The sequence below is a fragment of the Gracilinanus agilis genome, chromosome 1 (genome assembly GCF_016433145.1).
Source record: "Gracilinanus agilis isolate LMUSP501 chromosome 1, AgileGrace, whole genome shotgun sequence".
NCBI lineage: Eukaryota > Metazoa > Chordata > Mammalia > Didelphimorphia > Didelphidae > Gracilinanus > Gracilinanus agilis.
This window is the reverse complement of record NC_058130.1, coordinates 389,352,296-389,376,272: the sequence shown is the minus strand read 5'-3', so window position 1 is coordinate 389,376,272 and position 23,977 is coordinate 389,352,296. Positions and strand designations below refer to the sequence as shown.

The following is a 23,977-nucleotide window of genomic DNA, read 5'->3' as shown; positions in this document are numbered from 1 at the left end:
GACAAAGTCTCATTCTATTCTTATGGACTAGATGGAGAAGGATGGACTAGGTAGTGGTACAGTTGGAGAAAGTTGGGCTAGTTAAATGACTAGACTCAAGGAGAAATAATTAGCAGTTGGATGTCCACTTGGAAGACAATATGTTCTGTTTCAGGAATTTTGCTTGTTTCTTCTCTCCTTAACATTTTTGTCCATGACTTTAATAAATCACAAATGTCATGTTTATTAAATTTGCCAGTGATGCAAAGTTAGGAAGGATTGGTAAGAATTAATATTCAAAAATTCTTTACAGACTGAAATTTAGGCCATATCCAGTAAACTAAAATTTAACAGAAATTTATATAAATAGTATCTTAAGTTTGATTTTTACAAATCAGCTTATAGATCTAAGATGGCCAGAAAACTGTTTTCTGGGAAAGCATTCTGAGTTGAACTTGCAAATAGAAATTTACACTTGATGAGAGACTTAGGCTTAGGAAATATCAAAGCAAAGAGAAAATGGGACAGGCAGTCCAGAGGGAAGGTGGTAGATGGTTCTCTTACATTCAGGGCCTTCAAAGAAAGTGTTGGTATGCTGTAAAGGAGATTATTGATAGGTTAGAGATTAGATTAGAAGTTTCCTCAGATCCCATCCAACTCTGAGATTCTTTGATTTTATTTCCTAGGTATTGACAGTCTTACTGTAATGTGTGATAATATCATTAGAAAGGAACATGTTGCTCAGAGTTTGTTCTTTTTATTTTTCAGTGACTAATTCAATTTCACTTTGATTTAAACACCCACCAGATTAGTAGAGAATCAAATAACTGGTAGTTATTTTTTTCTCCAGGGGAAATAATGCTGAAATATCGGTTCCATTCATTTTACAAAAATTGATTGCCACATGCAAAGCACTGCAATAGTTTCCTAGTAGGATGCAGAGATGAAATGGTCACAGGTCCCTACTCTGAAGGAGTTTACAATCTAGTAGTAGAGGGAAAATATGAATATTTACAAATTTAATATAAAGTAGAATGTAATCAATACAGAAATACAATCAAAACATATTATAAAAGGTCAGAGGAGGAATCAGAGAACACTTCGTGAATTCCTGCATTTGAGTCAACTCAATGAAGAATGATTTTAATTATAACTAAGAGTAGAGGATGGGGATTGTGTAAGATTCTAAGACATAAAGAAAAGTGTTAGCAAAGACAGAGAGGCATACAATTTGAGGTATGAAGGATTGACAGTAGGAAAGGAGATAGTATACAAGAAGGCTGAAATATTTTTATAGAGGACCCTGAATTGTATCCTAAAGCATTTGGGTTAACCTGAAGCAGAAGCATCATAATTATAATATTTTACATGTGTAAAATTCTTTAAGGTTTTCAAAATTTGATAATGTACATTATTTCATTTGACTAGGGTTCAATATGAAAGAATCTGTGCCTTTTACACCCCCATTGTGATATGTAAGAATGAATATTTTGTGAGAAGCTTAAGATGTTAAATGTTTAGACAGGCTTGAGTGATGAAGTCTGTGTGGGCTTCTCCTTCACCCTTACTGAAAGGGAGCAAGAGGAATTCTCAGTGTAAGGATGTATTGATAGAGATTAGCAACGTTGTAACCTGATAAGGTATTCTTTATGGATTAATGTTGTCTGGTCCCTGGGGCTGAACTTAAATACCCAGGCCTCAAGAAATTCCCTTCAGATCCCAACCTTGCTGGGTTAGGCTGAATGGTTGGTGACCTCAAACATCTTGAAGCCAAAGTCTGAACAGCCAGCCTTTCCTTTCACCCTTCTTCTCCCCTGCTTCCTTGTATTCCCAGAATTACAGTGATCTTATTTAAAAGTTTATTTAATTAGGTCTTGATCAATGACACATGTTAAAACCAGTGGAAGTGTGCATTGGCCAGGGGTGGGGGGAGGGCAAGTGGTGAAAGGGAAAGTAGAAGCATGAATCATGTAACCATGTTGACTTTTCTAAAAAATGAATATTAATAAACGTTAAAAAAAAAGCTTATTTAATGTAATAACAAATAGAAAGTGAGAGGGCAGTGGTGCAAGGTGTCCCTGAACTAATTCGAATTATCAAGATTCTTCTTCCTGGTCAAGCTTTTCAGCTATGCCAGAAATTCTCCTTCCCTCCCCTAATCTAAGCTAATTAAGCTAACAGACTACTCAGATTATAAAATAGGGGTCTTTAGTATAAGGCAATGACAGATGGAGTCTAGCGGTTGACTCAGCAGCCTGTTGAGTTCGGAGACCCTTTTTAGCTGCTGGCAAATAATTTCACTTCTTCCTCTTTGAATGTGTTGTTGATCAGAAGCAGCAACAGGTTTCTGGATAGGCAGGAAATCAAGGAAATCTTCCAGTTGTCTTTGTTCAGTCTCAAGGTGGGTCAGAGTCCTCCTTCTCTCCTCAAGTTCCCAAACTGAAGACCTCTCCTCAAAGTTCCTTTCCCACAATCATCTGGTCCTGGTCTCAGCCCCTGCTCCTGTCATTCACTTGCCTTTTCCAAGGTTCCAACTGTCCTTGCAAGTCAGTCCTTATGGATGCTTTACTGTAAGCAAACTAGAAATATCTTTGACATATGTGCTTTTTTTCTGAATAACTTTACAGGACCACTGCATTCACTTCTCCTTCTATAACCTTGACATGATGATTTTTAATTTGAAATTTATATAAATTCACAGCCTAATTGTAAAAATGTTATCTAATTCAGAAAATATCAATTAGCAAAATTTCTCTCACATGATTTTATTACATAGTGAAATCTTTTTTTTTCTCCCTAAAGGAATAAAGATTATTGTAAATCCAATTTCAAAGGCTGTATTCGCAGGCCAGTATGTCAAGCTTTGTTGCCGAGCAACAGGACATCCTTTTGTGCAGTATCAATGGTTCAAAATGAAAAAAGAGGTAATAACCTTTTAAATTTGTAGAAGTTCAGGCAGATAGATAAGAGAAGTAGGAAAAATAAATTGGTGTCTAAAATATATTTTGGGCAATTTCTTTTAAGATATTCATTAAAATTGATATTATTAACACTACAATTTATTTCATTTGACATTATTCTAGCACCACTTGGTTCAGTTGGAGATATTTCCCATATCATCTGGTACCACTGACATTTTGCTTCTTCTATATAATATATTTTGGATAAAAAAAAACACGTAATGTTGCACAATTGTAGCTTCTCTCATTGAGTTTTTCTTAAAACCTTGGATCCTCTAATAATAGATGTGCCATTGAAAAAAGACTTGTTTGTTCATGGCTACTTAACTCATAAAAATAAAATTTTATGCTAACCAACTTAGGAGCATTTCTAATCCCGTAAGATGTGAGTGAACTATTTTTTAAAAAATTCTAATATAGTTAATTTTCTATTATTTGAGATCATGGATGGCACTTTGATGAAATAACCTTTACAGAACTATCCATGCAAGAAGCTGAGCAAATAGTGAAATAGTAAGTTAGTGATATAGGTTAAATTATTATAGGTTAAATATTAGCCTTTTCCTCTTATCCATTTTGTTTACTCCTGTTGAATTACTTATCTTTCATAAAGGCTGAAGATGAGGCCAGCTTTTATTATTAATCAACAATAAGGTAGGAGGACATTATGAATAATGATAGTATTAGAAGAAAAAGCAAAAAGGAAAGTAGTAAGAAGTAAGAGAGAAGACGAAGAAAGCATCAAAGCAGAGGAAGGTGTCTATGAACTGATGCAAAATGAAATAAACAAAACCAGAAAAATAATATTCACTATGAATTTATAGTGATCAAGGTTGGCCACAAAAAGGTAAAAGATGGCATCTCCCTCCCTTTTTTTTTTCTGAGGTGGGAGACTATATGTATGAAACACTGCAGACTCGAAAAATGTGGTATTTAGTTTGGCTGATCTGTTTTCTTTATTTTTTGGTCTTTGTTATAAAAGATGACTTTCTGGGAGGGGGAAAGAGAGGAATCTATTGAGAAATTAAAGTTTTGTAAAATCAAAAGATCCAAATAAAAATATAAAGTAAATCTAAAGTAAGAGAAAGTGAGCTTCTTCATGTGGATTGACTAAGCTTTTAAATATTTTCATCCTAAAAGAATTCTGTATTTTTTAAACCAATGATTGTTCCAGAAGAAGAATCATATATGTTGCTAAATATTTCCAAAGAAAATGGATTGTATACATTATGCTCTTTTAGTTTTTTCTTTAAGTTATTTTTCAAAGAATCATTTCTTTTTTGTTGTTGTTGTTAACTTTTGACACAGATTCCACATGGAAATTCACCAGAGCTTATTTTTAATCCAGTTCTTGTAAAGGATTCTGGCTTTTATGTTTGTCGAGCGAATAATAATTCTGCATTTGAATTCAGCCAGTGGGTACAACTAGATGTTTGTGAAATCTCTGAAAGTTCTTGTAGTAAGTATGAATTTAAATTTTCTTTCAGTTTGGGGGGTGAGAAAGAGAATAGTTGCTTTTTCTCACAGTACTATTTGTTTTGAGAAGGAATCAATAATATTTATCAAAATTCTTTTCTATTAAAATTCATATTTAATCTAAATCATGATAATAAAATAAATTTGAAATCAACTGGAATCCTGTATTGTACCTTATTTTTATCTATATCCAAGTGGCTAAGATTTATGCATTTTGTAAAACAAATGAAATAAAGTTGTTCAGAAACCAGTTCTATCTCATGTTGAGATTTAATGGGTTATAAGTCATGTGACTTATGGGAACTTCAGTCCAACAAGCATTTATTAAATGCCTTCTATGTCTAAAACAAGGTACTAGGCACTTGAGATACAAAACCAAAATGATGAAAAATCCCCCTTAAAGAGTCTCCATTTCTAGTGAAGAGAAAGCTGCAGGACAAGACAAGTACACAGATAAGTAATTATAAAATATATAGTATAAATACAAAGTATCTGTGCCAGGAGAGAAGAATGACAACTAGAGGGAATCAAGAAAGGCCACTGGTAAAAAAAGTCTACTCAAAACTGAACCTTGAAGGGAATTATAGTCCAAGAGGCAGAAGCAAGAAGGGAACAAACATTCCTGGTCCTGGGGACAAGGGGGAGGCTAAAGAGGGAACATGGTGTGCCAGAAACAGCATGTTGACTATTATAGCATAGACTGTTTCAAATCAGTCTAGAAAGAAAAGATACAGACAGGTTGTGAAGAGCTTTAAATTCCAAACAAAAGATATATATATATATATATATTAATGGAGGCAGGGAGAGTAATTTCTGGTCTTTCACAGTGACAGGGGCAAGAAGTGGTTGGAACCTATACTAGAAGTGTGTAGTTGCATAAACAGAGAGAAGAGAATTGATCCAAGAGACATTTTGAAGAAAGTATCATTAAGGTTTGGCAAATTGATGGAATATAGGATGGTGAGGGAGGGCAAAGATCAAGAGGACTCCAACGTTGCAAACCTGAGTGATTGGAAAGATAGTGTGTCTTCAGCAAATATAAAGGAAATAAAAAGAGCTGTAGACTTAGGTTTGGGATGAATTGAGTTTGAGAATACTAATTCATCCAGGTGAAGAATCCAGAAATTAGCCAAGAGGAGAACGGAACTCAAAAGAGAGATAGGGGCATGAGATGTAGATTTGGGAGTCATTTACAGAGAACTGATTCAAGATGAAGGAGAAGTCAGTAGCATCAGACGTGACAAAGAATCTAAGAAGGATGAGGCCTAAAAAAAGTCCGTTGAATTTTTTAATTAAGAAAGGAAATGGAAAGGAAAGGGACAAGGGAAAAGGGAGGAGAAATAAAGGGGAAGGAAGATTAAGGGAGGTATTGTCAAAAGCAAAACAAATTCTTAAAGAGGGGGCAGGGACATAATCAGCAGAGAAATATGTATTATATCATAACCTAGATTATTTTACCTGCCTTCTTGGAGAGGTGGAAGGGACGAAGAAAAAAAATGAGACAGATTTTTGACATGGCTAATGTCGGAATTTATTTCTCTTGGATAAGCATATTTATTATAATTGATTACATATTTTTATGTTGTCTAGAGTTATTTTTTTCTATTAAATTTTTTCCATGATTCCGTGATTCATATTTTCTCCCTCCCCTCACCTCTGCCCCCTCCTGGAGGTGACAAGTAATTCCACTGGGTTATGAATATATAGATGATCATTCAAACCCATTTCCATATTATTCATTTCTGTAAAAGAGCATTGATTACATATTTGTAGTAAATCCCATGTTATATTAGTTTTATGTTACATATTATGTTATATGTAAAAAATAAAATAAATTATTAAAAAAGGGTACAGGGGAAAAAAGAGAAGGGTAAGTATAAAAGAATAGAATGGAGGGAAATGCACAGCAATCATAACCAAGAATGTGAATGGGATTCACTTACTAGCAAAATGGAAGGGAATAGTAGGATGGGTTAGAAACCAAAATCCAACAATATGTTGTTTGCAAGAAACCTATTTGAAACAGAAGGATGCATACAGAATTAAAATAAGGAGCTGGAGAAGAATCTATTACTTGTTAGCTAAAGTAAAAAAGGCAAGGATAGCATTCATGATCTCAGACAAAGCTAAAGCAAAATTAGACCTAATTTTAAAAAAAGATAAACAGGGAAACAACATTTTGCTTAAAGGTAGCAGAGACAATATCAATATCATTTTATAATTTCATAAAAGTTGAATCGGCTATTCCTTTATTTTTGTATCCTAGCACCTAACATTGCTTTGCATAACAGGAAATAATAGTAATAACAATAATAGCTGATACTTATATAATACTTCAAGCTTCGCAAAATGGTTTTTGTACATTTTCTCATTTGATCCTTACAACAACCTCTTATGTTATTATTATCCTCATTTTCAGTTAGGTGGTACAGTAGATAGAAACACTGGGCCTGGAGTCAGATAGACCTGAATTCAAATCTAGCCTTAGATACTTATTGTGTGAGCCCCTAGGCTGCCTGTTTCCTCAACTATAAAGTGGGGATAATAGCTTCCCAGAGTTGTTCTGAAGATCAAATGAGATATTTGTCAGTCACTTACCACAGAGCCTGGCACATAGTGCTCGATAAATGTCTGTTTCCTTCCTTCTTTCCACTGTGCAAATGAGAGAACTGAGGTTGAGAAGTTAGGAGACTAGTCTCTGATCACAAAACTAATAAGTTTTTGGGGAAGAATTTGAACCAAGATCTTAGAGAGACTAATGGGAAAGATAGAAATAGATGCAAAGGTTAAATTAAAGTCATTTTGCTCCTCTTGCTAAATATGCTGTTGGAAAGTCACTATGTGGTTGTGACAGTGAGGCAGCCCTAATTTCTCCTCTACAAAGTGAATTCTGTCTGTTTTCAAACTGAGCAGGATGAGGACAGAATAGAGGTGCCTTATTACCATTGTATGGGAACCAGTTATCCAAGTTATCATACCTTCAGTAATATCCTGGTTTGGTGGTACCTAGGCATATAATCTACATCTAGATATTATCAAAGAAATAAATTTTGTACCTATATCCATATAGATTATGAACCTAGGTCTTACCATGAAAACAAAAGCTTCATATGCCTACATCATAAATAGTTTGCAGGCATCTAAATTATGTCAAAAGCAGTACAGTTTAATAAAAGATATTTGTATTATCTGTCTTAAATATGCTACTAACTAGCCACATGACTTTGGGGAAGCCACTAACCCTGTTTCAACCTTGGTTTCCTCATCTACAAAATGAGTGATTTGGACTAAATCATCTCTTGGGCCTCTTCCAGCATTAGCATTCTCTGTACTTTTAGTTTCCACTCTAGTAGAGTTTTTACTATCCTCCAGTAGATAACTTTTATATGTAGCTTCACTTTTGTGATCATTATCTCACATTATTTTGGAGAATAAAAAATGGAATGTTTAGTGTTTTGTGTTCCCAGCACTTAGCGGGGTTCCTGGCATAGAGTAAGTATTAAAATAAATGCTGATTGATTGATTGATTGATTGATTAAGAAGAATATTAGGGACAGCAGGGTGGCTCAGTGGATTGAGAGCCAGATCAAGAGATAAGAAGTCCTAGATTCAAATGTGGCCTTAGATACTTCCTAGCTATGTGACCCTGGGCAAGTCTCCATTACTTAGCCCTTATCATTCTTCTGCCTTGGAACCTATACATAGTATTGATTCTAAGATGGAAGGTAGAAGTTTAAAAAAAAAGAATATTGTTGATTGTATGAAAGAGAATATACATTACAAAGATGATAGATATGAGTAGTATTTTTTGGATAGAAGTGGTAGAAATATTGCAGTAAAAAAAGTTGAAAGATTTTAAAATAGATTCTTTTATCCTATATTTATATACCCCTACTCATTTTAGTCTCTAAATATCATGGAAGATTTTGATTAAGTAGGAGAATAAAATGACTAATAACATTTTAGCAAATTTTTTATTAAAATAATACACACTTTAGTAAATTTAAAAATTTAAACCTTCTTGCTACAAACTTGATATAGAGATTTTACAGTAAATGCTGTTTTCAAAAAAAATCTGAAACACTGTGAAGATAAGCCATGCTATTCTAATGTGAACAGTATTAAAACTGATTTTATTGGTTTGTGGCTACAAATAATCAGCATAATTTTGTATATGTGCTAGAGGAGATTGCCATAATTTTTCATTTTGAAATAATAATAGAAATGTGTTTAATCATAAAACACATTTTATACACAATTATTTTAATAATTTTTCTTCAGAAGTACCCCATCAGAATCCTAGGATATTGAGTCAAATCACAGAAGCATTTTTGCCACTTATTATCTTGGTGACCTTTGATAAGTCACTTAAACTGTGGATCTCCATTATTCTTGTGAAATGAAGAGATTGGACTAAGTGATCTCCAAGGGGCCTTTCTAAATCTCTTATGGTATGATGGCTCTAGTACTAGGAGGAAATCAGTAAATTACAGGTTTGATGCATAATACTTAGTTTTTATAAAACAACTTGATTTGATAATACAATGAAATGTAAAGAAAAACCTAGCAGGTTAAACTTAGACTAATATGTTATAATTATTTAAGGGAGACAATTTTTTTCTTCCTTTATAGTAACATTCATACCACTCATTTGCATTTGCAAACTGAAAAAGAACAAAAGTTTTAGTGTCAAAAAGAAAGACTGCATAATTAACATTAGGAGTCTGCTTCCTCTGATAATATGGCCCTCTCTTTTTTATTAGGAGTTGATGAAGTTTGATTTCTGTGCCATATGTATGGAAGAGAATGGTAATCACAAGAATAGAAATCCTACTGCTTTCAAATATTTAGGTGTTTCTTTAACATTTAGTAGAAAAGAAGAGAGGAAGGACAGTGAGTAGGAATTTGGATATTGGGAAACATTCTTTTGTGAGATGGAAACTATCTTCAGAAGTATAAAAATCAAATGCCCCATAGTAACTTTTCAAAATGACAAATCAGGTTTAAAAAAAAATAAAGAAACTAAAAGCAGTAGTTTGGGCTCATTTGAATCCCCTACAAACACTTACTTTATAGTTCAAGAAAAAATATAACTCAGAAGATATCATCTACATAGAATTTGTTTCCTGATTATGTATGTTTTCCCTCCCTTTCATAGCAGAAACCCCAGTCATTTAATTTACATCAGTATTCTAAATTCTCACTCAATTCCTAACATAAATTACAGGATTCGTGACAGTATTCTGCCTTGAGTGTTCAGTATCTTTAATTATAATGGTGAAGAAAACAGATAAAGGAGACCTGGGAAGGCATGCACATGATGTGTTTTAGAGCAGGTAACCTGGAAGTTGAGGTGAAGGCTTATTTCCAGGCAAGGTTAAGGCAAAGGCTCACCCATTAGAACCCTGGGTAATTCCTGAGATGGGAGTCCAAGCTCCTTTTAGGGGAAGAGGTAGAGATGAGGGCTGAAGTCAAGGAAGGGTGGTTTGGAGCTGCTGACCTGTAAAATACATATTGATCCCAAATTACTTTTTTATTGATAAATCAGGTAAGCATGTGTTAGTAATGTAACATATATGATGAATTCTATTCTTACCACATTTCTGCTCAGGTAGATCTAGGCTATTATTGTCAGATTCACATAGGAATGGGGTCCATTGTACCACACATAAAATCCCTGTAGGCTGCAGATTGACTTAGAAACCCACATATTAACACCTATATTCTATTGTATTATTTTTGTTTTGCTCAGTATTTTCCTATTACATTGTAATCTGACTTGAGCATCAGCCCCACTGTCAAACAGTGTCAATTGGTGTAACTTTCATGTGGCTTACTAATACACTTTGTGTCAGTGAGTTATACCACAATTGCTTTCTTCATTCTTCCCTCAGTCTCATGTATACAGAAAAGAGAGAGATTTGAGATCTTTAAAGACTTGAAGATATATGACAGAATTCATTAATTTTTTGTGGCTTTTCTTCCTGATTGCTTTTAGTAGCATTTGCTTCCTTGTTGCTTCTAATTGTCACAGTCAACTGCTGTTGATTATTGCTTTTTTTCTTCTCTTTGATTTATTTTCCTTTTGTCCTTTTTTCCCTTCATTTCTCCCATGCTTCATGCTTTTAACAGGGGTGGGGGAAATAGCCTTTTATTAATATCTCTATACTGTTATATTGCATCTTTCCTTGTATGTGGCAAATTAACCAATCATGACATGTCAGATATAATTTTAGGTTTTTTGATTCCTCGTGGCTATATTTGTTTGCCCTATGCTTTGCCACCCGCCAGGTTTATCCTTTTAGGATAATAGTTCATTGATGTAAAGCCAGAAGAGTCATCTGATAGAAATTCATGATTTTGCAGATGAAGATAAATCCAAAAATGTTGTGACCTGATCGGTCACAAAGGTGATCTGGCAAAACCCCTATCTGAACACAGATCAGCTGAATCCAAACTCAGTAATCTCTGCACTAAATATTGCTGCTGATTACTTCCAGTTCTAAAATGTTAATGAATATCTGAAAGTTCCAGAAGGTTATTTTTTGGTAAATGAGATTTTATTATTCAGTGCTTGTAAACTTGATTCATAGACCCTTGGAAAGCTCTTCAGTGGTATGCCACAGGTTCCTTGGCCCTCACCAATTTATTATTTCTGTAAATTATTACATTATGCAATTAGGATACAAGAAATTGTGCCAAAATACTTTCAACCCAATACTTCTGGTTATTCTAACTGTGACTTCTTGCATTTGAGGGCATAAGAACTGTAGTCTTGATGGGAAGGAGGTGAGAATGAAATAGATTCTTGAAGCCAGGTTTTAAGTACCATGATAGCTAATTTAACCAAATTTCACAGATCATTTATCTCTTGATATGTTCTAACAGTGAACTAAAGACAGATGTGACCTCATTTTGTATGACTAAAACTCCCAATTTTACTAAATTACTAGCGCAAGATTTTATATTTTATTACTCTTTAAACCCCAGAAAGTTGATATATGTAAGTAGACTATGTCTGAGTATAAACTAGTGTTATGTTGATGTTGTTAGCTGATAAAGAGATGGCCCAAGGTCCTCTGATGGTATGAGGACCTGAACTAAGTGAGAGTGAGAATGCCACAGAAATATTTGAAACTAAACTAAACCCCCAGCTCCAACACAACAGTGTCCCAGGAATAAGTGATCAGATAAGAAGCTGCTGGGTTAGATCACACAGCTTCTTTGATTGCTTATCCTGGCTTCAAAGCTGATGGACTGCAGCTTAACTTTAGTTTGAGCAATCCCTTTCCTTCAGATACCCAAGGATATAATCAATGATCCTTAGGGCAATGATGACATCTACCCAAGTAATTTTTAGCATTTAATAATAACAAACTTAGGGAAAGGGAACAGGGTTGAAGGAAAGAGGTGTCAGGAAAGCTTGACTAAAACAACTAATGATTAGGTGTTGTCAATCAAAGGTAATCAGGTTTGAGACTGTCAGCTGGAGAGGTTTGTCCTCTGTTGCAACCTGGCTAGGCCAGGCACTTTGGCCTGAACCAGATTGTTTTGACTATCGATGTTACTTCTTCCTTTATGTTCAGTTGATTGAATGCATAGCACAGCTTTACACAGAAGTTGAAGGTGTAGTAGCAATTAGAACAGGATGCAGGTAACCTAAGTTGATTTGGTTTGGCCTAGCCAAATCCCAACCAACTTCTCCAAGTCTCTTCCCAGCATTAAGAGGTTCTTGTTCAAATTTCTCCCTTTTATAGTCCTGCCAGTAACTGCTTCTCCTTGCTGACTCATGGCAATCTAGGTTGGTTCCAAATTCTAAACTGCTAAGTGTCCCTCATCCTGCTCTCCATTTTGCATATCAGAAATGATATTACACTAGCCATAAATACTAAAGGAAAGCTTTATAAACTACTTCTGATTTTAAGAGAATAGCGAAAACAAATAACACTAGCATGTTATTTACTTTTAATCTTTTTTTTTCTTTTTATTTAAGGAAGTTTAGATGGCTTCTCTGAAACCAAACTACAAATCTGTATTGAACCCAAACCCCAAAAGCTGAGACCAGGCAACACATTAACTCTACAGTGTGTGGCTATTGGAAGCCCTATTCCTCATTACCAGTGGTTCAGAAATGGATTTCCAATAACACATGGGACAAAAAAGTTATACATGGTAGGGAACTGGTATTTGGAAAATACTATTCTTTATTTTAGTAAACAGTTCATTGCACATTATGAGAGAATAAAGTGAGCACATGTGGATCTTTCTTGGTTAGAAATTTTCATGCCCTATCTCTAATATGTGAAAATTACTATTATTGAATACTTATTGATTCTTACAGATGGCTAGACTTGAATACTAAAGCTTTTCCAGGGCATACAGTCAAAATATTAAGCAGTATAGTTTTATATCAGCACCACTTCTTTTGTCATTTACTAATAGCAAATTTAATGAAATGTAACAAAAGTGGTCCAAAAAATTTTGAATTTATTTAATCTTGTTAAAGAATTGCCTCTGTTCCTTTTCATTAGTAATTACTGGTTTGTTCTAATTAAATATAAAATTTAAGATGTATTTTTGTATTCTGTTGTTTACATAGGTGCCTTATGTTGATTTGGAGCATCAGGGAACCTATTGGTGTCATGTGTATAATGATCATGATAATCAAGATAGCAGGAAAGTAGAAGTTGTCATAGGTGAGCAATACTGTTTTTATAATTGCAATAATATTATCATAAAATTAGGCTTGTCTGCACTTAAGTAACCAGAGTTCTTCAGAGTAGTTTTTTCCTTTAAATATTGAATTCATTTTCACATAATCACATTTTAATTTTTGGAAGCAAAGTTTTGCTTCAAAATTCATCATTATATCAACACAAGCATTCAAATAAAAAGTCAGTTTTTCATCCAGGCCATTTTTCCAATGTGTTATGTATGTGGATGTTGTTATTTTTTTTTTAATTCACCGAAAAAGGACTTACAACCAAACTCATTATCATTCCCTCTTAAACCCTACTCTCTTACAAACTTATTAACCTGTTTCTGTTGAAGTCACCACTTTCCTTCTAATGCTTCAAGTTCATAATCTCAGCATTATCCTGAACTGCTCACTCTTTCATTGCACATATCCAATCACTTGCCCACTCTTAGAATTTCTACCTCTAAAACATTCTAACTACTGACATTTTTCTCTAGTCACACAGCTACTACCCTGGGCTCTCATCAGTTCTCACCTAAAATATTTCAACAGTCTCCTGAGTGGTCCCCCTATCCCAAGTCTATCCTAACTCTAGTCTGTCCTACATACTGACATACTGCTGCCAACAGGATTTTCCTTAAGGACCAATTTGACCAGTTGACACCTTTACTTTACTAACTCCAGCAGCTTCTATAGCCTTTAAGATGACATAGAAATTCATCTGTTTAGCTCTTAAAGCCCTATACTATCTGAAAGGCCAGCCTATCTTTCCAGGGTCATTGGACATGACCCCTTCTTCCACACTCTACAGTCCAGCCAAACTGGTCGCTCTCTATATTCCTCCTGCACAATATGACATTTCCTGCCACCATCCCTTTGCACTGACTCTTCTCCATTCCTGGAATGCATTCCCCACCCCTTCTCAGAGTCCTTATCTTCCTTTAAGATGCTACTCAGGCAACATTCTCTACATGAAGCACTTCCTGATCCCCCAAACTGCTAAGAGTCCTTCCTCGCAAATTACCTTGTAATTAACTACTTTGTTTATATTTATATTTATTCATTTAATATTCATCCTGTTATAAGTTTGTGTATGCACTTTATGTCTCTCCTAATGTAAGCTCATTGCATAGGATTCATATCAATCAACCAGTAAGTATTAACCATCCACTATGTGCCAGGAAACTAGGTTCAAAAGAGGACAGAGAAATAGAACTAGACTCAGGAAAACTTGAATTCAAATTTGGCCCCGGACACTTATTGTCTGTGTAACTCTGGGCAAATTATTTAACTTCTTTATGCCTCAGTTTCCTCATCTAAAATGGGGTTTATAAAGCACCTACCTCCCAGGTTATTGTGAGGATCAAATAAAATAATATTTGTAAAACATTTTACAAACCGTAAAGTATTACATAAATATTTGTTATTTTTTGTTTTATTATTTTATTTTTTCAACTACATGTAGAAAATTTTTGACAATTTTTTGACATTTTGCTCTTTAGATTCTCTTCTTCCCCAATCCCTGAGGCAGTAAATAGTCTGATTTATGTTACACCAGTGCTTTCATGAAGTTCATATTTCCATATACCCCATGTCATGACTAGAAATGCATATCACACATACAATTAAAAAACTCATGAAAGAAATAAAGTGAAGAATGACATGCTTTGATTCACAACCAGATTTCAACTGTTCATTCTCTGGCTTTAGGTAGCATGTTTTTTTTGTTTATTCATTATCAGGAGTCCCTTAGGGTTATTTTGGAAACTTGTTTTGCTGATAATAGTTCAGTCCTTCACAATTGATCATTGAATATTGTTTTTTTTTTTCTACTGTATACACTGTTCTGGTTCTACTCACTTCACTTTGCATCAGTTCATAGAAGTTTTTCCAGGTATTTCTGAATTTATCCTGTTATCATTTTTTATGGCACAATAGTTTTCTATTGTAGCCATGTACCACAGATTTTTTCAGCCATTCCCCAATATTATTATTACTACTACCACATCTAGCTATTGTTTCATTCTGTGTACTTCTATTTCCAGCACCTACCACAGTGCCTAACACATTAAATTCTTATTGGTTGCTAACACATAGTTGGTACTTAAATTCTTATTGGTTGATTGCTTGATATGGGTCTTTTGGGTTTCATCCTACTCAGGCAACTAATGAGATAACGTGATAAAGCCTTTGTGAGTAATTTCTAGATGAAGTTACTTTAACCTAGGACTTCAATTATAATATTTTCTATTTGTTCTCATTGAAGAATTATTGCTTTTGTTATTGAAACTTAAAATTTTATCTTTAAGGTGTTCTGTTTTCTGAATATGACATATTTAGTTAAAAAGCCAGTTATACTGATGGAAAACCAATGAAAAGAATTATGTGTGTGTTTGTATACATATTCCATATATGTGTATATATGTGTATATATGTATATAAGTATAGAGAATCTATTTCAAGTTTAGCATATTTGTAGATATAGAACTGAAAAATATTTTAAATAAAGAAATTTTAAATTAAAATACTATAAGATAAAAGAAAACTATTTTTGATATCAAAACATTACAATTCATGTACTTTTATATTCCTAGCTTTACTATTTTCTACGTATTCATAGAAAATACAAATTGTTGAAATTTGATATGTTGGTTTAACAAAAACAATTTCTGTACTATTTATATTTTTGTGTATTTAATTCCTGCCCTTTTGTAAAAGCATGAATTACAATACATTCAAATTTGTTTTTTCTGAAACAAGGAAGAACAGATGAGGCAGTGGAATGCACTGAAGGTAGTATAATGCTCTGATCATGAAAGTAAATACCCTGCATGTTGATTACTGATGAGTGCAGTAACAGAAAAAAATACTAGCTAAAAGTAAAATAATCAAGTATCTAAATATTTTGATTAAGTAATGTTCTATATTTGTTTTGAATTCCTTTTGGTTTTCAGTATTTCATAAACTATTCAAAATATTGTGACTCTGATATTACAGTACCACTCATGTACTGATTTCATCTTTAGTATATTAATAATTTTCCTAAGTGAATGGCATAAGAGTTGCAAGTGAATCTTGAAGTTTTTATTCCCTTGTTATTAAATGACCCTAAGTGGTAGAAGGATCTCTTTTCCTGAATATTTGTTTAGCTTCTTTCATTTCTTCTTTCTATGAAAATATGCCTAAGAAATGAAAATTTTTCTCAGATGTCATAATTAAAGTTTATGGTCATATGTTTATATATGTCTGATTAGACAATATTGAATTTGCTTTTAAAATGTAAAATTAATACATTCCATAGTTAATTTTATAAGTAAAACCTTTTATACTTTTCTTTAGTGTCACCCCTTTCTCTTGTACCATTCAATTGTACGATTCTCTTGTACAATTCAAAAATAAAGGATTTTTTAAAAATCTCTGTATTAAAAAAGTATTTGAGCAAGTATTTTACTTCAATTGCAATAATTAAATTGAAAACTAAATGACTATTTTTTAGCATAGTACCATTTTGTTAGAAAAATATGGTTTAGTTCAGCAAGTATTTTTTTCAGTTTCTGCCTCTCAAACTTAATTAGAATTGTTAGGATTTATTAGGATGTGCTTAGAAAAGTATAATCACTTCTCTGTTTTTCTTGGATTTCCTACTAGCCTAACTCCTCTCCATAATATTCCTTTATGGAAGGATTTCCTTTTTCCAAGCCTAGTCATGATCATAGTTCTTTGGAGTCTTAATGCTTTATGACATATAAACCTTATGTCCTTCTCTGACATAATTTTTTAATTGTAATCATCTAACTACTAAAAAGATCCTAAACTTACAGTCATTAAATGCTTATTATTCAAGGACGGGGCTTTAAAGTTACCATGACCAAACTCTCTTGTCAGAAAACATTTATTAATTGATGAATTGCATGATTACTAAAATTTACTAATGAATATAGTTGGCCTTCTAAAATTACTTTTAGCATGCTTAATAATAGTTTCAGAAGTCTTCTCTCTGTCATGTAAACTAGGTGTCATTGTTTTCACTATAAGATGATCCGCTTAAATAAGCATCTTGCTCTGCTTCCCTTTTAATTGAGTTCTTTTTAGTATGATTTGGTCATTAATCAATATTTATACTCTGAATAACAAGTAATCTATGAATGTAGAAAAAAAGAAAAATAGGGGGCAGCTGGGTAGCTCAGTGGATTGAGAGTCAGGCCTAGAGACGGGAGGTCCTAGGTTCAAATCTGATCTCAGACACTTCCCAGCTGTGTGACCCTGGGCAAGTCACTTGACCTCCATTGCCCACCCTTACCACTCTTCTACCTAGGAGCTAATACACAGAAGTTAAGGGTTAAAGAAAAAAAGAGAAAAAAAGAAAAAAATATTTATATGTAGATTTTTTTCCATCTGGGATTTCATCCATGTGGGTACTCCCTCCAAAGATAACCCATATTTTCCTTTTCATTCTGTGCTATCCTTATCCATGTCCTCCTATAAATCCTATAAAAAATAACTGCCAAAAGTTATTTAAAAAGTTCTGAGGATGACCTAATATGAAATTATGCCCAAAATGTCAGTAGAAAAATTGGATTCCAGTTCTTCTCAAAAGTTTGACTGAAAAGAATTTTTTTATAATTGGTGGTTGGAAATATTCTGAACAATAAATTATAGCTATAATATACATTGTCATACTTGGTTTTACCCACAGAATGTGTACTCTCTGTATTTCATATTATACATTTTATTAAAGACTACTTGTCATTTGATTTTGGCCAAAATTACATCATTTTTTCAATTCGTGTTTCTTGTCAAAAGATTACAGATTTATAACTGGATCTCATAGGTCATCTGGTATAACACTTTCATTTTACAAAGAGGGAAGCCAATTCTAAGGGAGATCATGACTTACCAAGGGTCACACAACTAATGAGAGTGAAGTGAGATTTGGACCCTTTTCTTCTTACTCTGGAGTTAGTGAGTACTCTTTCCAGTGCCATACTGCCTTCTAATGAGGTGTGAGCCAGTAAACTTGCTTTTCCATTCTTTCACTGAGAAAAATGATGTGTTTAAAGTCAGAAGACCTGGATTCAATTCCCAGCTCTTCTATTTGTGAACTGTGTGATGTTGGGCAAACCCACAAGAACCTCTGTAGGCCTCAGTTTCCTCATCTATAAAATGAAAGTGTTGAATCATATGATCTCAAAGGCCCCTTTTAGCTATATGTATATGATTCCTGGATCCACCCATCAAAATGTCTCATAAAAATGTTCTCTGTGAATGCATTTTTTGCAATATTTGTCAAACATTACAAAACCTGTGTTCAAAAAAAGAGCTATCATTGGTTAGAAACCACAATTGGCATCAACAGGAAGTGTTTCTTTTCCCCTTTTAAATATCTTAGTTGCCTCACTTTTCAATCCTTTGAAAGTTATATACTAAGAAGTATATAGCTTCTTTCTTAGAACCTACTTGATTAGCCTTAATTCGTGTAATGCTGAAAAAATGACAATAAATTTAACCTGATTTCTTTAATTTTATTATAGATGAATTAAATAATCTTGGGCATCCTGGTAAGTAATATCATTACAAATCTATTAATCTCAACTATTTAATGTGCTTCAGAAGTCTTGATTTAAAGTGTGCAGCATAGATTCTTTTCCTTTATTAATCTCATTTTCATTGATATCTTTTATCTTTACTTCACCTTAATTTCTAAATATATCCCTTCCTTACCTAAAAAGACATCCTTTTAAAGAAAGATTTTAAAAGAAAGTTCAGAAACACTATTTAACAAAAAATAACAAACATAGCCATGTTACTGTGTAGAATTTTTTAAAGGAGATTTCAACTCTATGTGAAGCCCCCTCTGCTAATACAGATGCAATTCAGTAACTTAATCTTAAAAAGTTGCCTGACCTGAGTTGGCCTGCTACCAGGGAGGCTATAGCTGACAGAGCTCAGGAGCTCTCAGCTGCTATAGGCTAGGCTGGTCCGGTGTCCACACTAAGTTCAGCAGTTAATACAGTAAGCCCCTGGAAACAGAAAGCCATCGATTGCCTAAGAAGTTGGAGAACCAGCCTAAGTTGGGAAAATATTAAAGCAGCCCCGCCCCATGCTAAATAGAGTGGGATCAGACCCACAAATAACCACCATCCTTCTTCCCTGTTGGTGATAAGACAAACTAGTCTCAGGGTAAAAGGTGGAGGAAATAGGGAAGAAAGTTGTCTGGATCACTGAGAGGTTGTTACTTGCCCATAATCACACAGCTAGTAGGTATTAAAGAAAAAATTTTAATCTGGATCCTTCTGACTCCCAAGGCCAGCTTTCTTATCCACCCAATAATGTTACCTCCTAGTATATATAACTTTCTTTTAATGTTAACTTATTAAAATAATTCTAAAATATCTGAGTGGCAGAAATGACTCTCAATATGTAACAGAAATATATCTCAATATTAAGAATACTTTTATTAGTATTCAGAATCCTAGAACTGTAGGAAATGAAGGAACCTTTAGGTAGTCTATCTGTTTTCTTTATATGATAAGATTTGTTGTATTTAAAAAGGAGAGGTAGAAAATACTGATACTTTAAGTGAAATAGATAACAAGATATAGCTTAGAGTATTGGGCTTGGCACTCAGGAAGATCTGGTTCAAATCTCTAGCTGGAAAAGTCATTTAACTTCTCTCATCCTCAGTTTCATCTTTAAAATAAAGTGGTTTGGATTCAATTGACCCCCAACCCAGTTCCAGCTCCAACTCTATGATCCCATGAATGCTTATTTTAATAACAACAATAATAGCAATAGTTTACATCTGACATTAGTAAAGGTGATTTAATGTTTGCAGATCACTTGAGGTAAATTACCTTGTTTGATCCTTATAACAACTCTGCCAAGTATATGCTATTATTATCCCTATTTCACAGATGAGGAATTTGAAACAGAGAGAGAGATTTTGTGATCTGCCCAAATTTATACAGCCAGTAAGTGGCCGAGGCAAAACCTCAGGTCTTCCTTCCTCCCAGTCCAATGTTTTCTCCAAGATACTGCCAAAAGAAAACAGCACAGCTAGGAAATGTTTGAGGTCAAATTTGAACCCAGGACCACCTGACTCTAATCCTGGCTCTTTATCCACATAGCCTACAAGATGCCCCATGATAGTAATTTAAACACTTATCAAGGATATTCTTTATGAAAACACAGCAACAAAAGAGACAGGCTTTTGTTGCACATGATATACAGAAGACCACATCTTCATGTAGTTAACGTAATTGAAAGGTGTTGAGACTACAGTATTCCATTGTGCTTATTGTTGATAGAGTAAAATGAAGCTTTAAAAACTGTCTTCCAATAAGGTGTTTTAATGAATGTTTTAGAGATTGATAAATTCAACAAATCTTAACTCTGGCCTTCTTTTTAATATCAGACAGATTATAGATCATAGATTTAGAGCAGGAAGGGAGCTCACATCACCTAATCCAACCCTATCATTTACAAGTAAGGAAGTTAAACCACAAAGAGGTTAAGCACCATACATAAAATGGTGATATGTTCTCACCAAAGGTATTTGTCATGGTTATGGTAGTACAAAATTTAAATGGGAAGGAAATTCTCTATAAATGATATGTTCTTACAGATGCTCCTATTTGTAAACATTCTAGTAATTGAATCAAACTCCAGAAGATTGCAAAGACTCTCAAATGAAATTTGTAGGGACCAAAAAGTTTGAACTATCATGCATAAAAATAAAAATAGTAGATGAATGACATGTATTAATTTGATACGCATTGAGTTCATTCACCAGTACATATAACATGTTTAGGTTCAACGGTTGAACAGTGAATTGGATGCAGAATTAGATGATTAGGCTTAATTGCATTTAGAAAATTGCACATTTTTTAGTTTTCCCCAACTTCTCAAAAACTAGAATTGTCCAAATGGAAACTAATGACTCCATAAGATATCAAGAAATAAACAAAATCCAGAAGTTTGAAAAAGCAGAAGAAAATGTGAGAAATCTCATAAGAAGAACAATTGATCTGGAAAACAGATTGAAGAGAGCATTTATGTATAATTGGAGGGAACAGTCTGTGGATTGAGAGCCGTGCCCAGTGAGAGGAGGTCTTGAGTTCGAATACTTCTGCACATACTTCCTAGCTGTGTGACACTGAGCAAGTCATTTAATCCTAATTGTCTAACTCTATCCTTCTTTTGCTTGGAACCAATACTTAGTATCGATTCTAGGCCAGAAGGTAAGGGTTTAAAAAAAAAGGATCATTGGACAATCTGAAAGCCATTAAAAACAAGAACAACAAGAGCTTAGCATCATTTTTCCAGAAATTATTATGTATGTCCAGATATCTTAGAACCAAAGGACAAAATAGAAATTGAAAGCATACACTGGTTTCTTTCTGAAAGAATCCCAAGATGAAAATTCCCAGGAATGTTATACCCCAAATCAAGATTTCCTAATTTAAAAATAATATTGCAAATGGGAGGATAAAAGATTCAAGTACTGTGGAGACACATTCAGGATTACACAAGATTTATCAGCCACCACTCCTAAGGAACAGAGAACTTGGGATGTAATATTCTGAAAGGCAAAGGATCCACTCTCGCCACCAAAAATAACCTACACAGCATCACATGTTAATGCTGCTGGGGAGAAATGGACCTTTAATGGAAAAAATGACAGAAATATTTGATAAAAACATAAAAGGCTGAAAATTTGATACAAACTCAGGAGTCAAGAAAAGCATAGAAAGGTAAAGATGACTGAATTCATAAGAGACTAAATAAGATTAAGCTGGACATTCTTTTATGGGACAATGACAAATGTAACCCCTCTGAACTTTATCATTACCAGGGGTCTTAGAGGGAATCTATATTAGAAAGAGTGCTTGGGTTTGTTTCTTTTATGTTTGGGTAATCTATGTGTGTAAAATTTTCTCACATAAATGGGCTGACAAGGAGAACCAAAGGAGGCATACAGAAGAGTGGGTGACACTTGAACCATCTCATCTGATCTGGTTTAAAGGAAGAATGTGCATACACACAGTTCTCAACAAAGAAATCTAAGGAAAAGGAGTTAAAATAAAGGAGAATAAGAGATAGAGTTGATTAAATAGGTAGTAGTCAGAAACAAAACAGATTTTTAATGAGAAGACTAAGAAAAAAAGAGAATGAAAAGTTTAAGAGAATTGAATGAAAGGAAATATGTAGCAACAATAACTGTGAATGCGAATAGGATGAACTCTCCATATAATAGAAGAGGATTACAAAATGGACTAGAAATGAGAATCCAGTAATATGTTGTTTACAAGAAATATGCTTGAAGTAGAAAAATACACACAGTTTAAGAAGGGGCCTAAGCAAAAGTAGGTCTAATTAAAAGAGATAGGGAAAATACACTTTGCTAAAATGTGCCAAAGACAATGAATTAAAATCAATAGTAAACATACTCAAATAACAAAGCATCTAAATTCTTAAAAGTTAAAAGAGCTACAGAAGGAAATAGTAAAACTATAAAAATGGGGCACCTCAATTTATCCCTCTCAGACCTAAATAAATCTAACCATAAATAAGAACAATTTTAGGAAATAAATTTTTAGGTAAGCTGTTAGACCTCTATAGAATATTGAATAGGAATAGAAATGAATGTACCTTTTTCTCAGCTTTGCATTGCTACTATGACAAGAATTGACTATGTATTAGAGCATAAAAATTTCACAAACAAATGCAGAAAAGTAAAATATTAGTTGGATCTATTCCTGATCACAGCAGATAACAATTACACTCATTAAGGGGCCTTTGAAACATAAACTAAATACTAATTGGAAACTAGCTTAATCCTCAAGTTTAGATGGGTCAAAGATCAAATCACAGTAATTTATTAAAGATAATGGTAACAATGAAGAAACGTGCCAAAATTTGTGTAATGCAACCAGTGTAGTAGTTAGAGAAAACTCTTTCTCTAAATTCTTGCATCTGTAAAAGGGAGAAAGAGCAAAGTCAATGAGCTAGGCATACAACTAAAACTGAAAAAATCAACAAGTTTAAGATCCTAAATTAAACAAAAAAGAAATTAAGAAAATTGAAAGAGGGGTAACTTTGGCGCAGGGGGTAGAGAACCAGACCTGGGGAAGAGAGGCCTTGGGTTTAAATCTGGCCTCATACCTTTCCTCCCTGTGTGACACTAAGCAAGTCTTTTGACCCCATTGACACTCTTCTGCCTTGGAACTAATACTTAATATGGATTCTTTTATTTTTAAACCCTTACCTTCCTTCTTAGGATCAATAATGTGTCCTAGTTCCAAGGCAGAAGAGCAATAAAGGCTAAGCAATTGGGGTCAATATCTAGGCATGGCTCTCAATCCACTGAGCTACCTACCTGCCCCACTTAGTATGGATTCTGAGACAGAAGGTAAGGTTGTTTTTTTTTAAAAGGAAGAAAATTAAAAGAGGTTAAAAAAACATTGAATTAATGAAACTAGATGCTTTTTTAAAAAGAAAAAGCAATTGCTAAGTAAAACTAATTAGATTTTTTAAATTCAAAGATATTTTATTTTCCCAATTACATGCAGTAATAATTTTTTAACCAAAATTTTTTTAACATTTATTAATATTCATTTTTAACATGGTTACATGATTCATGCTCCACCTTTCCCCTTCAACCCCCCCCCACCCATGGCCGATGCGCATTTCCACTAGTTTTGTCATGTGTCCTTGATCAAGACCAATTTCCAAATTGTTGGTAGTTGCATTGGTGTGGTAGTTTCGAGTCCACACCCTCAATCATGTCCACCCCGACCCATGCGTTCAAGCAGTTGTTTTTCTTATATGTTTCCTCTCCTGCAGTCCTTCCTCTGAATGTGGG

The 23,977-nt window shown here is 33.8% G+C and overlaps 1 protein-coding gene across 1 annotated transcript in view; it reads left to right on the top strand.

The window, feature by feature from the left end:
* MALT1 (MALT1 paracaspase) overlaps positions 1-23,977 on the top strand; it is a 96,905-nt gene that overhangs the window by 35,328 nt on the left and 37,600 nt on the right. Inside the window, exons 3-8 of the mRNA XM_044681498.1 lie at positions 2,782-2,903; positions 4,248-4,398; positions 12,409-12,587; positions 13,015-13,111; positions 15,874-15,906; positions 18,645-18,671. Of these exons, the coding sequence (XP_044537433.1) occupies positions 2,782-2,903; positions 4,248-4,398; positions 12,409-12,587; positions 13,015-13,111; positions 15,874-15,906; positions 18,645-18,671 (609 nt within the window). The remainder of the gene's footprint in view (positions 1-2,781; positions 2,904-4,247; positions 4,399-12,408; positions 12,588-13,014; positions 13,112-15,873; positions 15,907-18,644; positions 18,672-23,977) is intronic.